This window comes from Cynoglossus semilaevis, chromosome 5 (assembly GCF_000523025.1).
Source record: "Cynoglossus semilaevis isolate Cse_v1.0 chromosome 5, Cse_v1.0, whole genome shotgun sequence".
In the NCBI taxonomy this organism is placed as follows: domain Eukaryota; kingdom Metazoa; phylum Chordata; class Actinopteri; order Pleuronectiformes; family Cynoglossidae; genus Cynoglossus; species Cynoglossus semilaevis.
This window is the reverse complement of record NC_024311.1, coordinates 18514468-18533574: the sequence shown is the minus strand read 5'-3', so window position 1 is coordinate 18533574 and position 19107 is coordinate 18514468. Positions and strand designations below refer to the sequence as shown.

General features: G+C 43.6%; 2 protein-coding genes across 4 annotated transcripts in view; one reads left to right on the top strand and one right to left on the bottom strand.

The window, feature by feature from the left end:
- Positions 1-629: 629 nt before the first annotated feature.
- LOC103379398 (ubiquitin-like protein 7) lies at positions 630-3689 on the bottom strand. Of its 2 annotated transcripts, none has more exons than XM_008310936.3 (11): positions 3535-3689; positions 2868-3044; positions 2668-2787; positions 2512-2597; positions 2341-2425; positions 2170-2227; positions 1959-2092; positions 1710-1759; positions 1439-1612; positions 1131-1241; positions 630-941 (listed from the first exon to the last, which is right to left on the bottom strand). In XM_008310936.3, exons 2-11 carry the CDS (start codon positions 3040-3042, stop codon positions 801-803), a joined length of 1134 nt encoding a protein of 377 aa, XP_008309158.1. In that variant the 5' UTR covers positions 3043-3044; positions 3535-3689; the 3' UTR covers positions 630-800. The 2 variants fall into 2 exon arrangements, with proteins under 2 accessions (XP_008309158.1, XP_024911319.1); XM_025055551.1 differs by lacking the exon at positions 3535-3689 and adding an exon at positions 3133-3462.
- A 293-nt stretch (positions 3690-3982) lies between these two features.
- cd276 (CD276 molecule) overlaps positions 3983-19107 on the top strand; it is a 55786-nt gene continuing 40661 nt past the window's right edge. For both annotated transcript variants that reach the window (XM_008310934.3, XM_008310932.3), the window contains exons 1-3: positions 3983-4821; positions 9323-9410; positions 18342-18692. In XM_008310934.3, the coding sequence (XP_008309156.1) occupies positions 9362-9410; positions 18342-18692 (400 nt within the window). In that variant the 5' untranslated portion in view covers positions 3983-4821; positions 9323-9361. The remainder of the gene's footprint in view (positions 4822-9322; positions 9411-18341; positions 18693-19107) is intronic.

Genomic DNA, 19107 nt, shown 5'->3' with positions numbered 1-19107 from the left:
GTGGCCTTGAAGGCAGCTGAAGGCAGAAGCTTCCACACAACTGTGAGTGTGTGCAATAAAAAATGGTAATGGACCAGACAAAAAGAACTGTTTGGCTGCTGCACTCAGACCAATCCACTGATTGAACTGCCACAGCCACACGTGCAGCAATAAAACTCAGCAGGGCAATTACTGTAGATGGAGAACAGTAGCAGAGGAGGGGGCAGGGGCAAAGTCTCCTCTTCAAAATTACCACGAGAGACAATGAGACAAAGTACAGCCTTCCATCTGTAGTAGTGGTGATGGGGGAGAACAAATAAAGGGCTGAGTGTCTGTGAGGACAGAAACCAGTTTGGTTTTGTGAAATTCTTTTTTTTTTTATATCTAAGAAACTTTTCCTCCTTATTGTAACGATGATTCGTGAAGAACAGAATTCACACCGTCACAACTTTACAGTCAGCTCTTCACTAACCAACTACTGATCTCACATCTTAGAAGGAAAAGGCAACGACACCTTTGTGTCGAAAGGACAGGCTGGCTGGAAACAAGCTCCTACATTGCCATCTAGTGTCCGCAAGTAAGAATTGCATGTGAATTCGGGCATCTGCAGCCGGCGTTAAACTTTTTAGAAATAAATGAAAGATGGATCAGATGAGATGAACATTCTTTTATTATATGTCACGTCACACTAATAGTAAAGAACACCTACCACCTTCAGTCTACTTGTAGATGTTTGAACACATTATGTATCATTGTTGGAGCAGCATCATGACAAGTCGTCTGTCTGTCCCACCGCAACTTCCGTCCAATCAGGTGTGGCCTCAGAGTCCCAGGCCTCCAGCAAATATGAGCTCCAGGGCTGCCTGGATGTCACCATCTGTGGCCTGCAGCGCCCTCAGCATCAGCTCCTCATCCTGGATGCCCATGTCCCTGAGCTGCTGCATCTGGGACTGCCAACGGCCCTGGCAACACAAAACACCAGCTCAGAATAATCAGGTCGTCTGAGGATCAGTCCCAGGCTCTGTCTTTGTTTTAACAACTGCAGTGCAGAAATTATCACATACCGTATTATTGGATCCTCACATTTCGTTATAATGTTTTGCAATTTCATTTGGAAGCAAATTGCTGCGTGAAGCAGTTCGATGTCTCACCTGCAGAGCAGACATGTTGGTGGCCTGCAGAGCTTGTTGTAAGGCCTGGCTGAAGAGATCGTTACTGACCGGGGTCCCTGCTGACATGGGGGCCGCCCCAGAGGGATCCACCTACATTACACACAGATGTAGAATAAAAACATACACATTACTGTTTGAGAAGTGGCAGGCTTCATGGAATTCATCTGAATAAAAAAAAATCCAAACATATCTCATACATAGTTTTATAACCTTTGAACCTCATTCATGTTACTAATAGTTAACTAACAGTTGAGCATTCTATAATACACCTCTCCTCCATGACTGACCTGACTTGTTGTTGTGGGAGTGACGGCGCTGCTGTCAGGAGTGCTGGCGAGGGCCAACGCTGTCGCCAGCTCACTCTGTGTTATGGGTCGAGGACCCGTTGCTCCGCTGTGGCTCAAAGACACCGGGCGGATCCCTGACGGCGGCCCTCTGCTGGAGGGTCCTGCTGGACTTCCCTGTGTCAAACATTTAAATACACATCAAGGATGGAAACAGTTTGACCTTTACCCACATATCATATAAAAAAATAACCAGCACCGACAGGGAACTCACCGACTGGAAATCATCCTCATCGTCAGACATGCCCTCGAACATGAACCCTCCTAACAGACGGAAATTAAGAAATGAAATGTTAACACAGGGAGGAAAATTCATAAAAAATAGCATAGAACAAATGAGATCAAAAAACCCTAACAATTTTAACAAGAAACTATTTTTTTTCATTAGCAGATTTCCAGAAACTACTACAGCACTTCACATGTACGTATTACCAAACAATCCAACCATGTTTGCTGTCATTACCAGGCATGTCACTGTAGGAGCTGGAGGAGACGTTGCGAGAGGAGCTGGCACTGGACTGTGATGGCATGCTGCCTGCTACTGAGTGCAGCACCAAGATGATGGCATTGACCAGCGCTGGATGTGAGCTGGATAATCTACGTGGAGGAAAGACACAGGAACGTTTAAATTATCACCAAAAAGAAACTGGATCAGAGAACAACGCAGTACTCACACATCCAGCATGTTTGGGTCTGTAAACTGCACAAACAGATCCTTATCTTGAAGCACACCTTAATGGGAAATGTTGTTATCGTTAGTATTTTATTTGCGTGGACAATTTTCCTACATGGCCTTGTGGCCTTTTATTTGCGTGGACAATTTTCCTACATGTAGCAGGTCTTACCTAAGGCCACTGGGTCTGACTTCAGTCCTGGTGTAGCTATAATGATCTGATCAAGTGATTCTTTATTTGTCAGCAATTTGTAGACCTGTGTTAAAAACAGAACAGAGTGACGGTCGTCCACAGCAGAGAGACACTTTGATCCCATTTCAGTTTCATTTGTCTTTTACTCACAGAGTCTCTGTAGGAGGAGTTGAGGGAGTGAAGAGCAGCATGAAACACTCGAAACTCTCTTGCTGCGTTTGCTTTATTTACAGGCTCTGAAAAAACAACAACAAATTATATTTGAATCTAGTAATTCAGTGTCAACAACACATCCCACCCACAAACCTGGGCTGCTCTCTGGTTCTGGCCAAGCCTTTTTTAAAATGTGTAAAGTGGATCCCGGATGAATCCCGCAGGCGTCCAGAGTGAGGTCATCTTTAAGTTTTCTTCCACAGTGGACAATATCTGGAACACAAGGAGAACAAAGGTCTTTCCACGTACTTGACCTGCAGCCCATTAATATAAAACCAAAAGGAGTCTCAGACCTATAAGTTCAGGGTCAGGGATAGATTCAGACAACTGAGCTGCAACAAGTTGTTTTAAGGCAGCGACTCTGTATCCTCCAGGTGGAACGTCCCCCGGCATCATCTCAGGGAAGTAGAAGATGGATTTAGGTTGATCCATCAGCTTTAACGACAGATGCCAGTCTGAGGAAGCCATTTCTGTAACACGACAAACACATGACACAGCTCTAATATGGGAGTCAGTAGACAGTGTTTGGAGGCTCGTGGTGATGGTTTAAAAATGTACCATGGACTTCGTTGATGAGTCCAAAAATAGTTAAACTTTGTCCAGTTGCCCTCGATGTAACTATTTTTGGATTAAATGCCTGAGAACCTACATAGATCCGTTGATGAGTCTTACGTTTCATTTACTTTTATTAACATTTAACATAGTATTATCAAGATGTATGTTTTTAAGGATGGTTTTTAAATGTCTTTTATGCTGCAACAGTGTTGGGTAAATTCAAATTTGACATTTATTTTTTTTAGAAATAAATGCGAAACCAACAGTCGTTCTTTTCTTAAAGTGTTATATAGGCTTCGTTAACAGCGTTTTATAAACTGCGAGTGACAACAATCTTTATAAACATGTAAACATTAAAACAAACCTAGTAATATTATTACACAGACCAAATAACTGCATACTCACCCCTTTGTTGTTACCACGAAATTCACTTCCTGCTTTGAGTCACGTGGCACGTTACGTTTACTGCCCGGCGTCAAAATAAAAATGAATAATAATACTTGCTTTATTCGGTTATTTTACATTTGTAACTTTGAAAATCAATAAATTAAAATCACACCGTGGAAATAAAATATGCATGAGAAAATAAGTGAATAAGCTAAATATAATTTCTAACATCCGTTTTTCAAAATAAAACTTATTAAGGCTAAAATACAGTATCTGGTTATCATTTCAAAACATGCGGTGTGTTCCATACATTTGGCAGGTTTTATTTTTATTATTTTTATAAACCCAGTCATTTTAATATTGACAAAACTGTAGTAAGTGAATGAGAACGTTTGTTTAAAAACCAATGTATAGACGCAGGAAGTCCAGGAAGTATAACGGAAGTGGTATTAAGCCTTGACGTGACGACACAGGTGTTCGAATCAAGGCGTTGTTTTTCTGATTCTACTGAGTCCATTTTTATACATTTGCACCTCGACAAGAGAAACAACACTTATTGCAATTTGGAAGTATTAAAATAAAGGGTTATTTAAGACTTAGCATTTTTTATAGTGAGCTCCCGGTTTTCTATTTCGTTTTTTAAATAATTTGTGTATTTATAGTTTTTGGCCGTGTGAGCCTCACAGTTTACACTAATCTTCACAAATATTCATGCATTTTTTTCCATTAAAGTTATATATGCTCATGTGTGAACTCCATTGTAGAAATAAGTATTTTGTATTTGCTTTAGATAAAACCATATTTACTCCGATTGTATTTGTATTTCATTTAATTTAAGTTAAAACAGACGATTTGACCTAAATAACAGAAAAAACAAAACGCCGTATTTGTTGTAAATTCTTTTGCACTCTTCAAACTTAGTTCACTTTCTTTGGCTTATAACTAAAACGTGTAAAGGTGTTAACCAGACCCGGGTGTTTCACTAAACGGTTAACTGAGGGGTCGGAGCCCGATGATGTTGGAGACTGTTCCCCCTCTGTGTGACATCACTGCTGGACAAAGCAGTAAGGAGTGGTTTCCATGAAGAGTCCCAAATCAATGGACCAAACCCACACACTCTGAAAAAACCATCACAGCACTTTTATACGACGCCTAAAAACGGTTTTTGAGTCGCTACCAGAGGAGGAATGAACTGCTGTGGAAGATAACGTCGTCGGTTCTGCTTTGCTCTGCTGGACGGACACAAACAAAGTCAACGCCGGGGGAGTGTCGGTGGTTTTTTTAAAGCTTCGTCCTCCTGACATGGTAAGAACAAACGAACACAGTCTGTTGAAAACGAGGGACGGATGTTGTGCTTATGTTTGGGCGAAGGAAACAAAGGCAGAGCAAACGCTGTGGAGCAGGGGAAGCCTATGAACTCAAGAAGTTATCCGCATACTTGGCTCGGTTCCGTCTGACCCAGTCGACCGTTCTCTGACTGGACGTAAACGCCCATCAAACACACACACACACACGGACACAGCTTTACAGTAAACTGTTTACATACATGCGTTGCATTGTTTCACTGATCCAACAAATAAGTTTTGAATTAAATCTACTGCGCCCCCGTTCGGCCAAGATAAAACACTGCATCACTGTATTTAATCAGTGGGAAAGCAACTGACTTGAAAACACGGGCATAAAAATGTCTAAAGTCTTATTTACTGTCAAATGGCAGATGTAACCCACACCCTCTAACTGACGTGGTGAATTAAAAGAAGAATAAGAATAAAGAAGAACCACCGGTCTGTATCACAGTGTCTGTATCATTAAGAAAGTGCCAACATCAGCTGAATATTCTCCTGACCACCAGAATTAAATTACTTTTTGGTCATTTCTAAATCACATTACATGTAGAATAAATATACTAACATCTTTCACTGTTCATGACTGTGAACTATTATAACCTTTGATGAAATGGAGCGCAAAATTAAAATTTTAATGATCCAATATACTGTAGTAAATAATATATGTGAAATATATGTAAAAGAAAAACAAACTTAAAACTCATCTTTATTTGTCATTGTGACACGGCACAGCACAGCACACCATGCACAACGAAATTTGTGAAAAAAGTGAACAGTGGGCAGCGCTTGCTCAGTGCATCTCAGTGGCAACCTGGCAGTTGGTGGATTCGAACCTGGGGCCTTCCGGACCGAGGTCCGCTTCCTTTACCACTAGGCCACCACCACCACAATTGTATCAGCCAGGCCTGGATTTGAACTTGCGCTCCTGGGACCAAGGTCCGAGGACTTATCCTCTGGGCTATATTGCCATATAACTTATTGTAGTAATAAGTTATAATCTTAGACTGTCATACTGTTTTTGAAGTGTTATATTTCTTAAATTACTCATCATTTAAAACATTATTCAAGCAAACGTAATCAAGTTACTGAACTGTTAAATGAAGTTCTAATTTAACTTTACGTGGGATAAAGTGGAGCTCCATGCTCTCTTTTGTATACACACTGTACCAACATGACCGACATGACCAAGACTGAGATTTGTCTAACATGTTATGAAGCCACATGGTGAAGAAATGCTATGCTATGCTGCTAGCAGGTTTCTCCTACTGTCATGCTGCTCTATCACAGGATGCTGCAGCTGTGCTCTGATGACAGCTTCCTGTAAGTTGAAGTGTTTCAAACCATGACAACAAGTAGAGGAACTGGTCCTTGATTCTACAGAGAGATCATTATAACAGTAGACATTGTGTTAGCTGCTGTTTCTGCCTGTTGGTGATGTTAGTGGGTTTATTCTAGTATTACTATTGAATGACACATCCACCTGACCAAAGATGAAGGTTATAATAACCAAGTGGATGATGTGGCCTCTTATATTGTTGGTCCATCTCAATTCTATTTCATACCGGTCACTGACTCACTGGTCTGTTATCTAGCTGATGAAGTTAGCTGGACAGGCTGCTGCAGGTGAAGCACGGCTGCCAGTAAACTGTAATTTAGAGTTCCCACTAATAAAAGTGGGCAAGTACAACTGTCATAAAACTTATCAGCCTTAAAGCTTTCATAAAACTGATGGAGCTCCTCCTTCCTCAGTTTGTCAAACTAATGTACTGTTTGACAAACTAATGTACTAATTGATATGAGTACAGGTTTCCTCACACCCGAGTGACGGGTCAGTTCTAACCACGGCTGCCATAAGGATTTAAAAGCTGACCCTCTGGAGCTGGTGGCGTACAGGTTGGAAATGTGCCCATCATCAAGGCTTGAATGGTTCCTAATGAGTTGAAGAGGACGGCAGTGAAGCTGAGCATATGGCACTGGGATAGTCCAGCTCAGAAGGTCAATCAGATTCATTACATTTAAAGTGCTTAAAAGCAGCCTTGCATTTCAGAAAAACAACTTGCAGTGCTTTATGATGATGTTGAGACAGAGATGAACCGGCTGAGCGGACTCTCTGAAACAAAGACATCGAGGCTTCGAGAAGTCATTATTATTTTGATCAACCGCCCGTTTTCCTCGTCTTCGTTCTAGGAATCAGAAATCTGAATAAGAACTGCTGTGACAGGAGTTCCTCTGTTCTCGTTCAGTGATGGACAACTTTGTTCCTTCTTTTTAAATCTAAAAACCTCTACAGTAGAGGATTATTCATTTTCACATCAGCCAAAAGAACAAATGATAAAAAAAGAAATGAACTTAGCAGCCTATCAACTCCAAACGTTTCTAAACCTTTCAGATTTATTGAATGCTTCATCCTCGTCTTCACACTCACCATCAGCGTCTGTTTTTGTTTGTATAGTATTTTCATTTCATTTCATTTCATTTCATTTCATTTCGTTTGATTACCATTAAATCTGAAGCTTAAATTCTGGAGTATATCTTTGTCCTACGGTTTCTTTTTGTCTCCGAGGAAATCGTTACAGTTTAGTGGTGGCGTTTCTGTTGTAGATGATATTAGATAGATTATACATGACATTATGCCTATTTTGACATATCCAAAGTTGCTTTGGATATAAAGTGGCATAACTGCCAAAACATGACAAATGTGCAGCTTAAGGTCTAGAATACGGTGAAATAATAAAGAAAGCAGACTAATATTGGTGTTGGTTGGTGAGGCAGTTCAAAGAGCCTGACGATGACTTCTTGTCTGGTTTGTGGAGGATACAGACAGTCAGACTGTGGTTTGGTGCGCTGCCACAGTTCACTTAGGAAAAACACAGGGAAAGATTTCATTTGAGATTTTGGAAAACTGCGTGGAGTTCTGGACGCCTGAAACAACCAGACAGCTTTAGCAGTCACAGCGTCTGGCAGACGGAAGCCTCTAGAACGAAGGTCCAGAGAGTGAGTCGAGTGGTCGAGCAGCAGATCTGTTCAGCAGTTTTGTGATGAAGTTGCAGTCCTGCCCACATCCTCCCTGCTGAAGCTATAAATGGAGTCTCCTGGAAAAAGCTTTAGTTGAGTCATGAGACCGAGCTACAGCTGACAGCATTATCAAAATGACTCATTTTTGTGTTGCTGAAACATCATGTCTGATCTGTTTTCTCGGAACAGGCATTTATTTCCACTTGGTAGCACAACTTTTTCAGCTTTTATCTACTCCTCCATGTTCAAACCAGAGGTTTTGTTTTTTTCTTTACATCTTGGAGTTTTAATCAGGATATCTTTGTTAAAAATCTGAACAATGTTTGCCGGTGAAAAGACTGGAATCCTTTTCTCCATGTAGGTTAAGTCCAAATACTAATCAGGACATGTTAGCATGTCATTAGTTCACCTCCCTGTTTAACAGCTACAGTGTGTTTCTATGGGAGAAGACTTCAGAGATCAGAGACCATCCTGTTAGTCTTTGAAGCCTCTGTTGATGATTAGTTTGCTTACTGCTGGGTTTAATTTCGGGGACCCCAAAGCACGCTCAGACACACACACACACACACACACACACTGCCGATGACAGGCAGTCTGAACAATCTGATTGTTGACACACTGTAGTGTTTTTAGAATGGATGATGAAGCTAACGTGTGTCTTCCTTCTCTCTTCCTCTCTTTGTTTCCATCTTTCTCTTTTCCTTTGGTTCAAGACTTGTTCAGTGTGTAGTAAGAGCTCCATGTTACACTTAAAATAATAGTTATGTTTTATTTTTTATTATTTTATTTTTAAAACCTTTTGTCAAATCACCATGAGGTCAGACACATCCGTCCTTAGTGTCCTTCCCTGTCTTCATCTTGATGATTTCACTCCTGAAACAAATAAAACTGGAGCTACACTAACCACACACACACACACTGAATAGAGCAGATTTGGTGGACTAACAGACTTTGTTGACTTTGTTGACTTTGTTGTTATAATAAATCTCCCCTGTGTTATAACTCTTAAGGGCGGCTTTGATCCCTTGTTTTTCGAACCTGAACTTCCACAGTAGTCAAACGTCTTACAAGGTAGAGATCAGTGTTGTTCTGTCTGTTACACAGAGTTTTGTCTTCTGGGGAATTTAAAAAATCAGTAGCCATTTGGTTGTGAACAGCACAGATGAAGGACTGGACTCTGACTTTAGTCAGTCCATAATTCAGTCCAGTAAGACTGGGACAGAGGAGCTGTGTGTCTGTCAGAGGACACAGTAAATAAATCACCAGCAGGATGTGCACTACATAAACAGTCTGTTTGCTGTGTTCCATACATGAAAGACACAGATGATCCTTTTATGCTCTCCTAATCATCCTTTTATCCACACGTCCTTTGTGCTGCACTGATTTGTCTGTGATCTTCCTCTTCCTTTGATATCTGATGTTTTTGTTCTCTTTTGTCCTTTCAGCTCTGTGTCTGAAGACGGTGAATCCAAACCTCCAAGACCATGCTGTCCCTCCTGCTGCTGCCACTAATGCTCGCCCTCCGCGCCACAGGTGGGTGTTGTATCCTGCTGACCGTGCTCTGCCACCACCTCCCAGTGGTCACAGTGGGGAACACCACAGCCTGTTTAACAGCGCACCCTGCAGAGCTCATTAGTCTTCACCTTTCAAAGGGTTCCCTGTGTGAAACAGCAGTTTAAAAATAATGTCAGCTTTTTGTTAAAAGGATGTTTAAAAAAAAGTTCCCTGTTGTCTGGGTTGAAACTGGTGGAGTCGACATGAAACATACAACCTGTCAAAAAAAAAAAGACATTTATTACTAAATATCTCTGTTTATTCTAGTTTCTGTAAAGGCTGATGGACCATGTGTGGGTTCTTTTCTTCTTTTTTTGAACGTGTTAGACAGAATATGTTTTTCAGCTGTGACTCTGAGAGTGTGGTTAAAAAGTCTTACACAAGTAACACTGGGGAGTTCTTAGATGCTGCTATCCATGATTCATAAGTCACATGAAGTTATACTTCCTGGTGTCCAGGAAAGAGAAGTTGTCAAGTCGACACCGATTACATCTCACAAAGAGGAAAATAAAAGAAAGAAGTTAAAAATGCCACTGGAGAGATCACCAGGACAACTACTGTTGTGGCTGACACCTAACATAAGTGACCGACTGACCGACTGACCAAAGATGGTGACTTTCTGTTGTATCGCTCCATAGCTGGAGTAGATGGAGCTCCTCTTCCTCCTCCTCCTCCTCCTTCTCCTCTTCCTCCTCTGTGTGCCTGAGGCAGAGCGTTAGAAATACTGCAGCAAACCTTTAACGTCCTCAAAGAACTTTCATTGGTCAAAACAGCATCATTTAGAACTTTTCTCCTGACACGACCTCCTGTCAGCCATCAGGACTCTCAGACTTTTGAACAGGTCATTAGGGACATTTTTGGTGCCAGCACAGACGAGCCAAAGGTCATTACTGACTGACTGCCATCTACAGGCTGACTGACTGTTCCAACAGGGACGCTTGGGGAGAAGGGGGAGGAGGGGAGGGGCAGATGGAACTTCTTAGGACAATGAAGCGAACACATTCACTGTATTCATCTGAGAAAGTGTGAGTGGAACCACACCGCACCAGGTTTTACCAACACAGAGAAGTCCGTTTGCTGTTAAATCTGTTGTTGGTTTGCACAGAGCTGCTGCAGCAGGCAGAGCAGTGGACAGCCTGGACAGTCCTCCAGTCCTTCACAGACCAAACACACAGACAGACAACCACTGACAGTCAACATTTAACCTAATCCTGTTTGTTTCTAGACTGAGTCCCAGGAGAACCCCACGTTCAAACGCCGTACAAATAGACTGGGATCAAACCAGTGACCTGTTGACCTCTGGTCAAGCACAACAGGCTGAAGAAATCAGACAAATCCTCTTCTAATGCCTGACATCTGGTCTCAGCAGCTGTGCGTCCATGTCCTTGTGGATGTCGTCCCCGTGTCTCCAGTGTTTGTCACGTGTGATCCTCCTGTGACAACACCAATTTGTGTGACGTGTGTCAGGAGTCAGGTGATGGTTGATGGTCCTCCATCCTGATACACACTGAGCCTTTTTTACCTTGTGGTAATTACAAATACCCCACATACAACATGACAGCTACAAGAACAGGACAAAGGTTGACCCAGTGACGTGTAAGGTCAAAAGGTCAAACATCACTCTCTCTGAGTTAGTGCTACATGCTCATTTATGAAACACCTTCAATATTGGACTTAAATATTGTCCCTGTGATGGACTGGTGGACTGTCCAGGGTGTATACTGCCCCCTGCTGATGACTGCTGGAGTGGACTCTGAAAGGATGAGTCTGTAGTAGTTGAATATCTTCAACATGTATTTAAATGTCACAGCAGCCCTGGCTACATTTAAACAATGCTCTGGAGCAACTGGACCACAGTGACGGCTGAGTCGTCGTACGAAGACATCTGTTGTTGAACACAGCCTGAAGATGAACAGATGGATGTGCATACGTAGACTAATTACCTGATGCTCATTATCATCAGTTATTCTCCAAAAAGTTTGAAAAATAATGGTTTTGACCAAGAATATGAAAAATGTTTTTTGTTTGTTTTCTCTTCTGTTTCTCTTCTGTTCTTCGAGCCTCTCTGTTTGAAGCAGTAGCTACTGAAGTGTGTGGAGGACTTACTCAGCCAGTCTAGGAGCTGAGTAAATTAGCACAGCGTACGTTGTGTCAGCCGGTGACGAAGCTAACAGGAGGCTGTCCAGATAATTGCCCGTTGTTGTCAGTTTTCAGCAGCGGCTGCCGCTAAAGAAGGAGGATCACATTCATGTAAATCCAGAAGTGAAAAACTGAGCCAGTTTTCACTGTGGGTAAAGGGAGTTGTAAGGTAATTCAAATTAATTGGCATAATTGGATGGATTGCATCTGATGTTGTAGTAGGCCAGCCCACATTATGGCAGGGCCACGTAGCGTGAAAATAGCCTGCTCATGGCTGCCATCTCTGGCGTACTTTTTAAAGGTCTGCTAACTGTGAATGTGCTTCCGGTCCTTTCCTTTTCACAGTCATTGATTCTGCAGCACGGCCACGCTTTAGTCTGTGCAGAAATTCAATTTAGGGTTATTACCCCGTATCACTGATGTTCTTACTAATTTGATTGCGTCCAGTGAAGTATCCTTTTAAAAACAATTGAGGATGGGCCCAACAAAGATTGGCTTCACCACAGTGCATACCTAATGAGCAGTCTGTAGCGGCTGGTCTCCGTCTCTCTCAGGTTCTCTCTTCTCTGAGTGAATTACCAAACAAGCACTTCATGACTATTTAAACACGTCCTTAAAACGCCTGCCCTCTGGGCTGGATGAAATATTGATATGGGTAATATGCAGAGAGGAGAGGACTGGAGCTAGTGAGCATGTGTTGAAGATCCACAGAGAGAGAGCTAGGGGGCGCTATCATCTATAGTGATCTGTGCATAGAAAGTATCAGTGAAACAACATTAACCTGTAGAAACAGAGGATGTGGCCACAGTGAGGTGATGGAGGTGATGGAGGTGATGGTGATGGTGGTGATGGTGATGATGGAGGTGGTGATGGAGGTGATGGAGGTGATGATGGTGGTGGTGATGGTGGTGATGGTGATGGTGATGGAGGTGATGGTGATGGTGGTTAAACTCCTTACTGCTCTGATGCTGTGACTTTTTCCTGCTTCTTTCTGACGGTGATGTCGTTAGTGAAGCCTGTGGACGACGCCATCATCTGTTGTCTGGATGTTGACGCCCATCACCCTGTCAAGATAACAGACATGTCTCTGAGGTTCAGGTCGTCCATCCTATGGTGATATATGACTCTGATGTTAACATTAATAAGTCACTGGACTGTTGTCTCCTGTCTCTCTCTCTCTCTCTCTCTCTTTCGGAGCCAGGCTGTTTAGACGACACACCAACAGCTTAGTGCTGAACATGACCTCTAGAATTTGATCAAATTGTGAGTCACAATCTCATCGCCATGACTCTGACTGATGTCTTTAAAAATGCTCCTCCAGGCAGAGACACATGGTTTAACTTGAAGGGACCAGGTGTAGGTGAAGTGAACCCTGGACAGGTCATCAAACATCGTCAACTGTTGATCTTTGTGATGTAAAGCAAGATAAATATCCACTCTTCCACTTCCACCACATGTAGACATAACCTTTTTTTAAAAACAAAATAAAAAATTTAACTTTGGCCTTGAATTCTTTCCACCAAAAAAATATAATCATGTGGGTTCACACACTTCTTCTTCAGAGATGTTCTAGTGGTGACAATTAGACGAGAAAAAAGATGTGTTTAGTTGCATTTACACTTTACAACAGCAGGGGGCAGTGTTGTAAAAGTCTAGTTTCTCCCTTCGTCTCCAGGCCTAATGAAGCCGTACCATCATTGCAGTCTGTTGGTATAGGCCAGATTATTTGTCTTATGTACAATATAACACACACACACAGATATATTTATATGTGTATATATATATATATATATATATATAAATATATATATATATATATATTATATATCTTACACTGTGCGTCTGAATATATTTTTCCGCTCTATTAAACACATGGCTCTAATAGCCGTGCTCTGTAATTAAGCTAACAGGATGATGACGTCTGTGAAGACAGATGCTAATGTTTGTGGGTGAAAATCACTGAGTTGAATTTGTGTTGTTAAATGAGTCGAAAACTCTTGGTATTGAGCTGCAAGTTGTGTTTGTACAAACGAGCGGCTGCTCATTGGCTCGTCCTGTGAATGAACCTGAGGTCAGTGGACTGTACAGATGACCTCTAGTGGCAGACATAGGTATTAGTTACTTTGACAGAAGAGGCTACTTTTCTGTCGTGACCTTTGACTGTGAGCAGCTTTAAAACAGCACCTGTGACAGTGTTGCTGTGGAGCTGTCAGTCATGCAGGTGTGGAATATCAACGTCAAACTGGATGAAACCATACAGTAGCTTGGAATGTCGTGCTTGTGTTTGGAGTTTATTGATAATGACACAATTAGCTGACTGTTCAGTCCGATGGTCAGTTATTTTACCATGTTCTGTAACTGGATACAGAAAACTGGATGTTGAAATTCAATAATAATGAAGTACAGCTCCTCTGACGTCAGTAGTAGTTTTTTTTGTCAACTCTTCTCTGTTCTGTAGAACCGTCAGGAAAAACTTGAATTCACTTGAATAGAATTATCCTTTTTTTTCTGCTGTAACCTGCTCCACAGCCAGGGGTCGTTCTTGGTTTGTCTTCCAGTATATGATGTGTTCACTGGAGTGAGGTTCAATTCCAATGTTGAGGCACTTTAGTCATAACACTTACACCGTGCTGGCAGCAAGCGTGAATAGCTTTATGCTGGGATGCTAACCTTTAGCATCTGTACCTAGTAGCAAAAGTTGAATTCTTACTGGATTGTAGATTGTTGATTGTCATCACACGTGTTCAGAGGCTGTGATCCTCCTGTGTTCTGTCTCCGTGTCGCACTCAGCCTCCACCTACTGGTGTCAAACAGGATGTATCGACACTGTCAGCGCGGTGGCTTCTGTGGAGGATGGAGCGAAGAACTCTATGAAGATCATCCTGCAGCCTTTCCCACTGAGCCCCTGTGCCGCGCTGCTCAGATAGGGAGCGGTGCCAGAGCTCACAAAGGCTGTAATGAGTTTGTTTCATGTTGGCTGTGAAAGTGCCCGTCTCTGTCTCACAGGCACTCAAACAGAGCTGCTGGCCATAAACACAAAGTGCAGTGTGTAAATCCCTGCAGCCTGACATCTCCGGGGCTGCCCTCTGTGGCTCCTCAGCGCCTCTTTATCCAGAGGTGGAGGGGAGAACTGTGATCCCCACTCACCCCCAGGAGAGTGCACCTCAGGTCTGGCTACAAGACATGACCCAGATTTCCCACCAAAAATGTCGTAAATGATTTCCCTTCACCCAAACTGCTTCATCTTTAAGGAATATATATTTTTATTCCAGCACAGAACCTGGCAGGACAGGACTGATCAGTGACTCGTCTACAGAACAGGGGTGTGGCCTAAACAGCACCAGAAAAAGGCCAAGTGGTGCTGTGGTCCGTGTTGGCTCCGAGAATCTCCCCGTGGACAAAGTAATAATAGGACAGGAGACGCCTGTGTTCCATGACGTCACCGGCCTCCTGTCCACTGGAACCTTCTCCCCTTCTGTTCTGTACCAGCAGCAGCAGATTGTTGTCTCCACCCAAATTCCATGTGAGACACCTCATCCTCCCCCACCCTGGAGTGAGAGCGTAGAGAGGTGCAGCACACTCTCTGACATGACTTTAGTCTGTGTTTAGAGATTAACACAGACTCCATCACAGCCTCTGGGCTTCTGCTGAGATATGATCTGTGAGTGTGAGCTCCACATATGCCTTTCCTTCTCCCCCTCCCTCTCTCTCCCTCTCTCTCTCTCTCTCTCTCCTTCCTCCCCCCTTCCTATATGAACTCAGTGGTGTGAGTCATCCCAGGCTGTTCAGGGAGTGATTTAATTGCTCTCTCTCCTCCTCCTCCTCCTCCTCTCCTTCTTCAACATACACATCTCAGAGGGTTGTCACTGACCCTCTTCTTGTTCACCAAAAAAAAAAGAAGAAAAATCCACTAGTGACCTGTTCAGTTTGGTGAAGATGGCGTCACTTCTAAAACAAAATAAATTAATAAAAAGAAGGGGGAGTGAGGGGCAGTGGGGGAGTGAGGGAGGGGGGCACCACAGTGTCATCAACAAACAACATGCCTGTTGTTTTCCAGGCTGATCTGCTGCAAGTTCAAATTTGGCAAAACGTGGCATTAGGGAGACCGCGCCCCCCAACGTCCCAACGTCCCTCTGCAACAGCGGAGCTTTTATAATCACAGTTTGACTGCAGGCGTCAAAACGTCTTGTGGCGCTGCCACTTGGTCCGTGACACAAAATAAAACGGTTCTCAATCCCAGTTTGGCTTCAGTCCTTGTTTATTTCTTACATTAGTGAAAAAAAAAATATTTGGCATAAATCTTCCTTTCTGTCATTTACAAAATGTCCGCGTGACCGTCCTGACTGTCCTGACCATCCTGACTGTCCAGACTGTCCAGACCGTCCTGACTGTCCTGACCGTCCTGACTGTCCAGACTGTCCAGACTGTCCTGACTGTCCTGACTGTCCTGACCATCCTGACTGTCCAGACTGTCCAGACTGTCCTGACCCCAACCCTGGCCTGACCGTCCAGACTGCCCTGACTGTCCTGACTGTCCTGACCATCCTGACTGTCCAGACTGTCCAGACCGTCCTGACTGTCCTGACTGTCCTTACCGTCCTGACTGTCCAGACTGTCCAGACTGTCCTGACCCCAACCCTGGCCTGACCGTCCAGACTGCCCTGACTGTCCTGACTGTCCTGACTGTCCTTACCGTCCTGACTGTCCAGACCGTCCTGACCGTCCTGACCATCCTGACCGTCCTGACTGTCCTTACCGTCCTGACTGTCCAGACTGTCCAGACTGTCCTGACCCTAACCCTGTCCTGACCGTCCCGACTGTCCTGACTGTCCTGACTGTCCTTACCGTCCTGACTGTCCAGACTGTCCAGACTGTCCTGACCCTAACCCTGTCCTGACCGTCCAGACTGTCCTGACTGTCCTGACTGTCCTGACCGATCAGGCTGTCCTGACTGTCCCTACCCTAACCCTAACCGTAACCCTGTCTTGACTGTCCAGACTGTCCTCACCGTCCAGACTGTCCTGACTGTCCTGACTGCATTTCTGCTGTTCTCTCTGTGCGTTTGTGAGGTTGAGCAGTAGGTGGCAGTGTTTCTACAGCAGTGGTTTCCTTATTTGGTGCTGCCTCCACTGAGTAAACCACATCCAGTGCAGGACTTTCTGTTGTTAATAGATGAAGTCATTATTGCACCTGCGCAGAAGTCAAACTGTCTTCATGACCATGTGATCCATGTGATGGACAGAGGTCAAACAGAGGTCAAACAGGGTGAGGGGCTGAAGTGCCACTGTGATTATAACAATTAGAGAGGCTGAGTGTGGACTGTGTTGCCCCAGGAGCCCCGGGGGCTTTTCTTTTTTTTTTTTCCTTTTCCCCTGTGATGCTGATGAATGTCTCAGAGCTGTGGAACAGCAGACAGGGATTCATGGGGAATGCTGACTGTTGGGAACACTGGGAATGGCTGCTGATCCAGAACCATGCCATGGTCCTGCTCTGGTCCAAGCTGAGGTGAAAAGAGTCCCATACTAAACAGATATGGGGCTAACTTTTATGAACAACATGAGCGTGCGTCAGCCACTGGTGTTTCAGTTCCTGCCCTGTAGAAACCCAGCTGCAGTGACTGCAGTTACAGTTGGTTCTTTCAGATTCAGATGAATATAAATTAGAACCAGTTGGAAAATCGAAATATTTACTCCAGATTTACACTCCGTTTGGTAAACAGTGCTTTAGTATTTTTCCCTCCAGATTATTTTCCAGTTTGTGTATTTTGGATAAATCCGACCCAGAAATGCTCTTCCTTTGATCCCACCACTAGATTGGACTAAAAACAAACCAGAGCTGCAGAGATTCCCACTCCTGACTTTCACTGATCCTAATCCTTACGTCCACATCCTCCCATTCTTCCCACTTCTCTTCCTCCGGTCTCCTCCAGCGCCACCTGCTGTGCTGCACAAACACAACAACAACCACTCACATGAGTGTAGGTGTGAGTCTTTGAACGCAGCATATTTAATTACCCCTGTGATTTAGGAAATATTACGTGTGTGTGATTTATACATGTGTGTGTGTTTATATGTATAAATATATGTATGTGTATCTATATTTATATATATTTTGTTTGTATAAATAATGTATGGATATGTACTGTATATAAGTATACAGTTTTAAAGAATGTTTTAATGTAAGTAATCACTCACACACATGGATTCATTTGGACGAGTCATAGTTAACGGAGATAAATCCACCTGTTTGTCTGGATGTTACTAGAACACAGCGTGTGCATGTGCAGTGACTAATCTTAATTATAGAATTATTAATAGAGAGAATATTATAATATATAATATGTTTGTTTGTTTACGTCTGTTCTGTGCACCCTGGTGGTGACACGTAGAACTCGTGCTTTTAAAACATCAGTGAATTCCCTTTTCATCGGTGGATGATCAATATGAAGTGGTCGACAGTTCCTGGAAACACATTTGTAAACTGTGTCTATTGTTGAGTTTGTACTGGTCACCAGGTTCTGACAACCGGTGCTAACAGTATCACTGTACTGACGCGTACTGACGCTTACTGACATGTACTGACATGTACTGACGTGTACTGACGCGTACTGACATGTACTGACATGTACTGACGCGTACTGACATGTACTGACGCGTACTGACGAGTACTGACGCGTACTGACGCGTACTGACGCATACTGACGCGTACTGACGTGTACTGACAGACGGCTGCAGTCGTTTCATCTCCTTCTCTCATGTGATTCGTTTTCAGCTCAAATGGAGGTTGAGGTTCCGTCCCTGCCCCAGGTGGCGCTGCACGGCCGGGATGCCGTGCTGAACTGCTCCTTCAGCCACGTCAGCCCCTTCAACCTGTCACACCTGAGCGTCTTCTGGCAGCTGACCGACACCAAACGTAGTGTCCACAGTTACTGGGGGGGGCGAGACCAGCTCACGGACCAGGCCGATCGCTTCGCCAACCGCACCAGACTGTTCCCCGACCGGCTGGCCCTGGGCAACGCCTCGCTGCTGCTGAAGGAGGTCGTGGTGGCGGATGAAGGAAGCTACACCTGTTTTGTCCGGGTGCAAGATTACGGCAGCGCTGCTCTGCTCCTGCAGGTGGCAGGTGAGTCAAAGGTCATGTGACCAACAGTGCATGCGTGGCTCGTTTGACAGGTTATTTGTAAGTTCTGAGGTTGTTCAGAAGTTTCATCATGAAGTGTTTCTCAATCCACAGAAAAAAAGAATCGTTTTGAAAATTTAGACCAAACCTGAAGGTAAACCAACAAGATTGACGCAGACGTTTGGATCTAGTTCCACCTGAAACAACATCTGAATGGAATTCAATTTCACTCACAAGGCAAAGCAGACATTTGTGACCTGGGGTTAAAGGTCAGGTCACGACCTGGAGACATTACATAAGAAATGTTTAGACCTTAATGGAGGAAATGAAGGAAAAAAGTAACACTTTGGTCAATTTCATGATTATTTTTTAAAACACCCCCCCCCCACCCCCCCCCACCTCCCGCCGACGCCCACCC